Consider the following 10,873-nt stretch of genomic DNA (forward strand, 5'->3'; position numbering starts at 1 on the left):
CTCAAAAATTAATTTATAACCCTTATTTGTGATGTATTTAGCACCACGCATGCATTACCATTCAAATACATTTACTTTGTTATTAGGCCAGATACATAGACAATCCATAACCTTGTCCGAGTATTTTTTTTAATAGCTGTTGAGGTTGAGTAAGGGGCGAAAAATTAAGATTTTCGTTATTAAGTTAATATACCATAATCAAGCTTCTAACTATTTTTATGGATCGAGATGACGTTCCACGAGATTTATAATTGTATTACTTTTTTTTTTTTTCCTTTCATAAATAGAGAATTAGAAATTGTCCTTCAGAGCAAGACATAACTTCTGTGTCATACAACATATCTTAAGAGTAACAGGCGAAAAAACTATATGCAAATGGGCAATTTGCAGAATTGCCCTTCCCTGGGGGTGGTCTTTAATTTTTGCCACTCAAATTGGTGGTCTTTAACTTTTGCCTTTCGCTAAAAATTCCTTGATTTCGGATTCGAACCCCCCGCTCAGTTTTTTTTTTTTTTTTTTTTACTGAGCTGGGGTTCGAACCCACAACCTCGGGGTATTAGGCGAAGGGCAAAACTTAAAGACCACCAATTTGAAGGGCAAAATTAAAGACCACCCCAAATGAGGGCAATCCGCGGGAAAAAATGTATGCAAATATTTAAACATTTTTTTGCGCGGAGTGCCCTTCTTTTGGGGTGGTCTTTAAATTTTGCCCCTCATATTTGAAATGTTTAAATTTTGCCCTTCGGCTAACACCCATAGGTCCAACGCCACGCGCGAAATTTTAAAAAAAATTCGCAAGGCGCTTTAAATTTCGCTATCACCAAGATACACTTGTTAAGGAATTACACATTTTATGCGGACCCGCATACTCATGCCTTATGGGCAGACTTGGCATAAGTATGCGGTCCGCATAACTTTGATAATTCCTTCACAAAGTTATGCGTGCTGTGCATACTTTTAATGGGCAAACTTTTATGGGACCGCATAACTTTGTGAAGGAATTATCAAAGTTATGCGGACTGGCATACTTATGCCAAGTCCGCCTATAAAGCGTAAGAATGCGGTCCTAAGATAACTTTGGTAATTCATCACAAAGTTATGCTAGGTTGGGGCATACTTTTAATGGGCAAACTTTTATGCGGGATCCGGCATAAACTTTTGAATGAATTATCAAAGTTATGCGGACCGCATACTTATGCCAAGTACCATAAGGCATAAGTATGCGGGGTCGGCATAACTTTGGTAATTCCTTCGCAAGTGTATGCCGTGTATAGCGAATTTGAACTTGCCTTGCGAATTTTTTTAAAATTTTGATGCGCGTGGGTTCGAACCTGGAACCTATGGGTTTATGCGAAGGGCAAAATTTAAAGATTTCAAATATGAGGGGCAAAATTTAAAGACCACCCCAAACGAAGGGCAATTCTGCGAATTGCCCATATTTAAAATTAGAATGCAAGGTGCTATACAACCTGTTTGGATTCAGGCGCGGCTCAACTATATCGGGGCTTAAGGCCCAACTCTAATGAGGGGCCTTAACTTAAAAAAGAAAATTATATATATTTATTTATCTAAAATTTATTTTTCTAGTTTTTTGAGATGCAAAATTACTAATAATTTTTTTATAATCAATATCTTCTAATAGTACTTTTTCAATTGACAATATAGCTAATCCGTTCAATCTTTGTTAAGATATATACAGATGAAATATTAATATCAATAAAAAATATGAAAACTAGTAAAAGATAGAACCCGATTTAAGAGATGGATAACTTGATTTTAAAATAATTTTCACTCTTCCAAAATTCACAACCCTTGAAACTTGAAAAAGAAATCCAAACTATATCTTCAACTCTTTTTTCCTATCAAAATAATGTTTGATCAATTGCTTTTTCGCATATGGAGAGTAAAGATTGAAGAGTTTAGTTGGAGATTGAAGAATAAAAAATAAAGAGAACTTTTGTGTTTGATAAGTGAGTAGTATTGAGGAAAAGTTGAAAAGTGTTTAGAAAAGCTAAAAAGTTAAATATAAAGTACAATAATTTATTAGAGAAAAGATGTATGAGTTACGCTCTTAGCATGAAATCACGTGCCCCTAAAATGTTGTCTTTATGAATAGTACTTTTCATATATCTCTCACCAATTTTTCTGATTCTCTCCCAATCCTAATCCCAAACGTCACTTTTCTTCCCTTTTTTATGTTTTTTTTGCTAATTCCCTTTTTTATGCAACAACCCAGTACGTGATATTTTTTTTTCCTTCTAAACTACTAGATATTAAAAAAAGAATTAGTACATATAAAATAGTGTGCCCCCCCACCCCCACCCCCCCGCCCCCATAATTGTGGGGCCTTAGGCAATTGCCTATGTGGCCTATATGTTGACCGACACTGTTTGGATTGACTTATTTTAGGTGCTTTTAACTATAAGCGATGCGTATCATTTCTCCTTAAAAATTTCCTTCTTACAAATGAAATTACTTTTTGGAAAATAGGTGTCTGCTTTTTTAAGAAAATTTAAAATTGTTTTCGGAGTTGAAGAAGAATTGAGAAAATGTTTTTCACCCCCTATTCACACAATGCTTTTAAATCAAAGTTATAATTATTCAAGCACATTTGGAGCAACTTTCATTTTTTTATCCTTTTCCGACATGATGAAAATTAGCTTGTTTTACCTGTTATTTTATCGCTTATTAACCTTTATTCATCGTTTAAAATGTATGGAATAATGAGGAATTTTTAATACAGAAATAAAACTTGAACAAAATTATCTTTTGCTAAAATATGGTAACTCAAAACTTTTTACAAGTAAAACCCCAAATAGTGTGGTGGAATTTTTCTATAGTTATTATCAAACATTATTAATTTATTTTTTCTTAATTTATTTAATTAAGAGATATAAGTCAAATAAGAACCCAAAAAGGAGCCAAACTGCCTAAAAAATAAAGGGGAAGATAAAACTCTCCTATAAAATTGAATAGAATTGTTTTCCACCATAGTATAAAGTTGAATGTGCAAAATTTGACCCCCTCTAGAAAGAAACCCCATAGAACTCCTCTCTCACACACACACGGACAGACATAGCGACGATGGCATTGAGGTCGTGTGCATCCAAGATTGTCACCTCCTCCCAATCCCTCTTAAACAACTCCGGTCAGTTCCCACAATAGCGTTTGTTTCATTTCTATTCTTAATTTGTGTTTAATAATCAAATTTGTGTTTTATTTTTTTAACCAAATAAGGATATGTTCTTTCGTCTTTGTTTAATCTATTGGATGGGTCTTTACATCTATTTGGTTTAGTCTAGCCGCTTCAATCGGTTATATTCTTGGTTGTGATTTGTGAACTTTCCGCAGATCTGCTTGGTTGAATTGTAAAAAGAAAAGTTTTACGTGTACCACATATCATTTCTGTCAACATATGTTTGCATACTAGAGATAAAAAGAAAACCATTTGGGCTAATCAGGTGTAGATAAAATTGTTACGCTTATTAGGTACCAAAATATTGCAGGTTCATCACTCACAAGCTACCTTTCTGGATTTTTTTCAGTTTTGTATTAGTTAATTCTGCTTTTCTATATTTAGGTTCTTCTCTCATGAGAAAGAAAATAATATGTTTTGATCAATATGTATATATTTACTCAGTTACTCCAGCTTGATATACTCGTACTAAAGTATGCATGTTAACTTATGGAGCTTTAATGAAATCTTGTTTAGTGTTATGTTACGTTGGTGCGAAGCTTCGTTTATGATAATGGAAGTGCTATTGTATTATGGACCTTTTCTTTTCCCTTTTTCCCCCTATCTATGATTAGCTCGGGGTTGTGGGTAGCTTTAGTACATTTAAGATAGCGAGTTGCATATTTCTTGTCTTTACAGCAGCTGAAACATGTATAATTTTTGCCTGTGGGTTTTTAAATCGTTTAGATGATTAAAAGTGTTGCAGGCCTATAATAACTAAATAAAAGTGTCACCTCTCTAGTAATTTTACTTTTCGATTTGGCGGTTCGTGCAATTCAATATGGTATTAAAGCTGGGTTTCGTCACCCAACTACAAAATCCTGCTTTTCTGCTTCTACTGAATGCTTATTAGTGCTACTTCACCCTACTTAACGCTACTTAATTCTACTTTTCTTCGTCTACTTGATGCTTCGCAACGCTACGTATTCTACTTAATAATTAAATTAAAGTAATAAATAAAAGCAAAGTGTCTCACCTCGGAATATCTTAAGCTTTTAGATGAGAGGATTCAGACAATTTAAGAAGTGTTGTACTGGAAATACTCAAAGGCTCTGTATATGGCCTTCTCTTGTAAGTGACACATACTTGATCAAAATCGTTGAGTTGCAATGCGCAATTTAGTTACTACATACCTGAACTGTTGAAATTTATGATGGCTATCATTTGTTCTACATATGCTGGTACTATGATGATGGCATATTTCCTCCAATTAGGTCCTATTTTATTGTCCCTTAACAAAGTAATGTTTTAGCTTTGCGCCAGCATTTCCTCCCGTCAGTTCTCTTCCCATCTTCGTCCTCTCCACTGCCAAATGAGATTCCCTTTTTTCCTCCCAATATTGGTAGAATTTCATGTAAACAAATCCAACACGAAGTCAAACCAAAGGTAGCAGCTTCCTCCACGAAGGGGGTAGAACAAGGATTTTGAAATGTTCAGTGAACTTAGCTGCTCAAATTCCATGACGGACAGGGTTGTAAGGAAAAATGAAAGTTAAGGATAGTGTACCTGGTCAATGGAAATTCCTACCTTTCATAGAGCTAAAAGTATTACTTTTAATAGGAAATCCATCTAGTGAATGCAAATTCAAGCCTATCTGGGATTCTTAGTTCAAGTTGAGGCTCTTTCCCATTGATTTAGATTTAACTATTTAGACTTGTCGGTGGAAGCAAATTTTACTATTTGGACTTGTCGGTGGAAGCCGGATTAATCTACATTTCTTTGGCAACCGAATGGATCCTTTTTTTATTTTTTTTATTTTTTTATCATGGAGAAATCCCCCAGGGCGAGTGCCTCACGGTTCAAAACTCGAAGGATAATGGCCCTATCACTTTACTCTTCTCCATTTTAATTAATATCAAGCTTTTATATGCGGCATGATTTGAAATCATGGCGTTAGCCTAATTCACACAGCACATATTGTGCTCTTACCGCTAGACCAAAGCCTTTGGGGTTTTTATTCCTTTATTTTTAATGTTTCCTTGAAGTTCCATGGCGTGCGGGTTTGTAAGGAAAAATTAAAATCGAGGGTAGTCTACGCATTCAATGGACATCCCAGGAAAAACTCCTACCGTTAACAGAGCTAAAAGCATTATCTTTTATAACAAATCCATCTAGTGAGCTTATCTGGGGTTCTTAGTTCAAGCTGAGGCTCCTTCACTTTGATTGAGATTTAACGATGGAGACGTGTTGGTGGAAGTCAGATTAATCTACCTTTATCCAGTGAACTAATGATGCCTTTTTATAATCTCCGCGGGTGGGTATTGCATGGATCAAAAGTTGATGGACAAGGTCCTGTCCCTTTACCCTTCTTCACTTAAATACAACAACAAAAAACCCAGTGTAATCCCACAAGTGGGGTCCCGGGAGGGTAGTGTGTACGCAGACCTTACCCTGCCTTGCCTTGGGAGGTAGAGAGGTTGTTTCCGATAGACCCTCAGCTCAAGGAAAAACATTTCAAAGTAGTTCGAAACAAAAATCTAAAGAAAGCATGACAAAGCATTCTTAAAAAGGAACAATAACTACAACCCCTTCACATAAATACCAAACTTCTATTCGTGGCGGAGCTTGAACCCATGGCGTGCGCTAACCGACACATCACACGTTGCCCTCTCACCACTTGACCAAAGCCCTTTGGGCTTTTTTCCCTCTATTTTTAATTTCATTTTATAAGTAGTTTTTTCTTGTTCTTTTTAGTCCAAAGTAGAGAAAATTTGGTTTTTCCCCTAGAGAGAAACAAACTCAGTTATAGAGCTTGTAGGTGGACATACTTGTGGTGGACAATGGATTATACCGTAAGCAACTGGATCTATAAAGGTGATACTATGTGAAATTCCAACACATATCTACTACTCCCTCCGGATCAAAAAAGAGTGTCCACTTAGCCATTTATACACCCCTTAAGAAAATACTAACTCCTAGACAAAAATAGGTGATTTGATTAAAATGCCCCTAATTAAAATTTGGTTACTTAACACTTAATAAGGGTATATCTGGAAAAGTAAAGCTAATTCTTTCTTGTTTTGGTAAGAAGACACTCTTTTTGAATCAAAGATTAAAGCTAAGCGGACACTCTTTTTGATCCGGAGGGGGTCATCCCTTTAGTCTATTAAAGGGTGAAAAAAAACTATAAGGTCGGTCTTTTTTATTTTTTGGGCTTGATCTGTTAACTTTCACAATCAAAGTGCATCCATTATCCGACACGGAAGTAAGGGAAGGGATTCTTTTTTGGTAGTGGAGAGGAGATAGAGGAAGAGAGAAAACTGTTGACATGGTTTGAAGTGTTCTTTGAGAGAACATAGTTAAAATGCTTGGATTAACTAAAAATCTGAACCACTAATTTGTTGAGGGAACACATGTAATGACTTTGAGAGACTCAACCGGAGGAAATGGAGAGATTAGTTACTGGAGAGGAGCTGAAACTGAATATATCATCCTTGGTTGAAGTTTGGTAGTTGTTGCAACCGTACAAATCTTGAAATCTGTGCCCTTGTATTTCACACTTCCTCTCTCTCTTCCAAGTGTCTTGGTGAACTTGGTACAATAAGATCCATCGCAGAAGTGGAGCCGGGGCATTGGAAATTAAATGGGAAAAAGGTCAAATTTACCCTCCAACTATCGTCCATAGTTTAGATTTACCCTTCGTTAGAGTTTTGGTTCATATTTACCCCTCGTTAAAGATGCCCTTATGACTAACGGATTGCTGAGAAGGAGCCCTTCTCTATCTACATAGACGCCATGTGTATATGTATATAATTTTTCTTTTATTTAAACCATACCAATTGACTTTCGCCATGTAATTTTCTTTTTCTATGAAAAAAAATACAATACCTAATCTTCTTCTCCATCAAACCACCACTTCCCCTTCTTCTCCGCCACTGTCATTGCTGTCCACCGCCCTCCATCGTCGTCCACCGCCGCCGGTTAATTTACTAAAAAATAACCCATTACTTCCCAACCTTTTTACCCAAACCCATTACTTCTCCATCTAGCTCCCACCCAACTCTTCATTCCTGCTTCAACATTGCACTAACATTTAGATAACCATCATAACTGTTTCAATCTACCAAGTACATTTCAATCTCCAGTACTATTGTCAAGCAAGTTGTTCACATAATAGGAATGGAGAGAATTAGCCTTCCTCTAAGCAAATCCATTAAGTAAAAAGGCCGCCTACAACATAGTGGACCGGCAGATAATACTTGCATGATAAGATACGAATTGACCTGATGTATAGTCAAGTTATAGCAGGAGTCTAGATGGAGAAGTAATGGGTTTGGGTAAAAAAGTTGGGAAGTAATGAGTTAATTTTTAGTAAATTAACCAGCGGCGGTAGACGACGGTGGAGGGCGATGACAATGGCTGAGAAGAAGGGAAAGTGGTGGTTTGATGGAGAAGAAGATTAGGTAATGTTATTTTTTTCATAGAAAAAGAAAATTACATGGCAAAATTCAATTGGTATGGTTTAAAATAAAAGAAAAATTATATATACACATGGTGTCTATGTGAATAGATAAGGACTCCTAGTCAGCATGGCGTTAGTCATAAGGGCATTTTTAACACGTGTCTGACGGGAGGGATAAATATGAACCAAAAGTCTAACGAAGGGTAAATCTAAACTATAGATGATAGTTGGAGGGTAAACTTGACCCTTTTCCTGAAATTAAATGGGGCTTAACTGAATCTGAATGAAGAAAGAGATTATATGGGTCATTCTTACCAATCAAAAATTGAAGATACAAATACTTTACCGGTATCCTCTTGACAGATTCATAGAACTTTGTTACGAGTCCCTTTAAGCATATAAATTCCTTGTTTACAACACTATTAAAAGACATGATGGATTTCAAATGTGTGATTTCGAAGAAGGTGTCGTGAGATAGAGCATTTTCTTTTAGAAAAACTGATCCCGAGGAAAAGCATTAAAAGGTTGAGCCGAGAAGATGACATTGGAGAGTGAGTCTTTTTTCAAAGAAAAGCTGAAAAAACATTAGAAACTTTTCAGAAAGCCCCATGAGATTGAGTTTTCAAATTTAAATTCAAAATCACAGGCGCTGAGCACTTGTGCGTTTTCAGAAAGTGAAATCTAACAGACCATCATTCTTCCATTAGAAGAAAAGCTAAAAACACCAAAGTCTCTATGCCTTTTCACCGTACAAATATAATTTCTGACAACTCCATTTGTTGGAATTGTTCACATTTTTCACCATTTGGGAAAAAAATTCTTCTAATAACCTGCACTCACTTATGAGTTTATTGAAGGAGGTTTAAGATTTATTCCTTTAATATGAACCAAAGTATGGAATAATCAGTTCAAGTGCTTCCATTTCCTATTGAAGCATCTGCGGTAAAGCAGCATCTTGTTTTCTCTGTATTTGTGTTATATTTGAGAACTTGTCAAGTGATATTCTTTTTGGTAGGTGTTAGGATTTATAATATCCTAGTGACCTTAAAAGTTATAGTTACCATGACAGGCAAAACCTCATTCACCAACTAATGGCCTAACTCGTCATTTTGGATGCATGAAAGCGATGCAGTTTTTCCAGCTATAAGAATAAGACTGCTATTAAAACCTTGCTCATGAAAATGTAGAGATGAGATGCAGAGAGGGACATATCTTTAGGTCACTATGAATGTATGGTAACTGTGTGTTTTCATGTATGTTTGTCCGTGCGTTTGCTTAAATTGTACCTTTAATGGAAACGGAAGATGATATTGATGTTCTAGATGAGTCTGATTTTCGACTCAGGTAGGTTCACAAACCTTTATGAGAACTTAAAAAAAAAAAAAAAAAAAAAAAAAGAATCATCCAAGCAGTACGCAAAGCCTCCCAAGTGTAGCACTGCTTTTATTAGACCAGCAGCAAGGTCTTTCAAGCTTTGACTATCTTTTAGTAGGCGTTTGGCCATGCCGTGGTTTGAAACCATGGTTTCAAACCAGCGTTTGGACATGCGTTTGAAACCATTGTTTCAACTTTTTTAAATATAAAATTTAACTCATAAGTTTATATTTTGTAAAAAAAGACCCATAAGTTGGTAGATATTTTTAACAATTACCCCATCAATCATTTTCCAATCTCATTAACTTCCACCAAATTTTATTTATGTCTACCAACCTTTTCATTTCGTAAAAAAAGACCCATAGTTTAATTTTATTTATTGAACTAAAATTTGAACAATTGATGTTGTATTTTTAGAAAGGTCTTGTAGTAGTAATTTTGAGTTAGTTGTTACGAATTAGCGTATTAATTTTGTTATGAACTATGACTTGCTCATTTGGTAAGATTGTATAAGAATTGAGAATGTTTTGATAGTTTTCACAACTTGTAGGTTTTTATGTCTATAAGAGAAAATACTCCTTAAAATATCCAAATTGCATGTCCAAACATGATTTCAAACCATAGTTTCAAACCATGTCCAAACGGGGCCTTAATCTGTACAGTGGTGAATACACTTTTGTTTGCCTCTGATCTCTCTTAAACCAAAATGGCTGCATTCCATGCATTGTGTGAACTTTCAATATTGTCATTGGGCCGATGTTAGTAGTTTCTTTTGCTTTGGTCCTTCGAAACTTCCCTTTGTTCAGCTTTGAAATTTGATTAAGTCTGACTTTCTATAAGCAACCCTTCGTTCAAGTTCCAAAAGATTTCATGCTTTTATACATCTCACCTTGCTGAAGATCAAAACCTTTTTGTTTCGACAGTGAACAGAGGAATCCATTCAACAAGTGTGACAAGAATGGGAGGACATGGACATGATGAGCCATTCTATCTTCATGCTAAGCACATGTACAACTTAGACAGGATGTCCAATCAGAAACTAAAGATGACCCTTGGTGTTTGGTCTGCAGTCGCCATTGGTGTTATAGTCCCAGTTTATGCTGTCGTCTTCCAGCAAAAGAAAACTGCTTCCGGCTAGATCAGCTTCTTATTTCGGTTTCCCCCACAATAATTCAGTTCTGCGTTTGTCCTTGTGAAGACCAAAACCTATTGTTTTAAAGCTTTTAATAGCTTTCAGTTTTAGCTTAGCCATACAATGCGTTTGCATTTTCCTTTTTCAACAGTAACAAAGGCGTTTGCGCCTGATTCTTAAATAATATTTTCTGAACACACTCAAAACACCAACTCAATTGGAGTGTTTTGTATCCCATGTACTAGATTTTCTGCAGTTTGATATCTTTCTTTCTTAATGGTTTGATCTCATCTATTGATTTTGTGTTTTAGTTTAATCATTCAAAGTACAGCTAAAGCAATACCATTTGTGGTCAACCCCATGTAGACAGTGTGCTAATTTCAGATATGATTTGTCTGTTAACAGGCAGGTGCAAATGTAATTTAGAGCCTTTTTGGCTTAGCTTATAAGTTGCTGAAAACAACTTATAAGTTGTTTTTAGCTTTTTTGAGTGTTTGACTGATAAGCTTGTAAGCCATTTTGTGTTTAAAATAAGTCCAAAAAAATAAGTTGGCCCGTTTGGCTTAGCTTAAAAAAAGCAGCCAGCTTATAAGCCAAAAATAAATAAGTTGGGGTAGCTCAACTTATTTTTTTTCTTTATAAGTTTTTTTTTCAGCTTATAAGCTACCCAATTTTTTTTTTTTTGAGGCTTATAAGCTATTTGTTTAAGCACATCCAAACAGGCTCTTAT

The 10,873-nt window shown here is 35.5% G+C and overlaps 1 protein-coding gene across 1 annotated transcript in view; it reads left to right on the forward strand.

Moving 5' to 3' along the window:
• Nucleotides 1-10,420, forward strand: part of LOC132034231 (uncharacterized) — a 56,475-nt gene extending 46,055 nt beyond the window's left edge. The window contains exons 2-3 of the mRNA XM_059424521.1: nt 3,069-3,148; nt 9,935-10,420. Coding sequence (XP_059280504.1) covers nt 3,085-3,148; nt 9,935-10,149 — 279 coding nt within the window. The 5' untranslated portion in view covers nt 3,069-3,084 and the 3' untranslated portion in view covers nt 10,150-10,420. The remainder of the gene's footprint in view (nt 1-3,068; nt 3,149-9,934) is intronic.
• The last annotated feature ends 453 nt before the right edge of the window (nt 10,421-10,873 follow it).

This window comes from Lycium ferocissimum, chromosome 10 (assembly GCF_029784015.1).
Source record: "Lycium ferocissimum isolate CSIRO_LF1 chromosome 10, AGI_CSIRO_Lferr_CH_V1, whole genome shotgun sequence".
In the NCBI taxonomy this organism is placed as follows: domain Eukaryota; kingdom Viridiplantae; phylum Streptophyta; class Magnoliopsida; order Solanales; family Solanaceae; genus Lycium; species Lycium ferocissimum.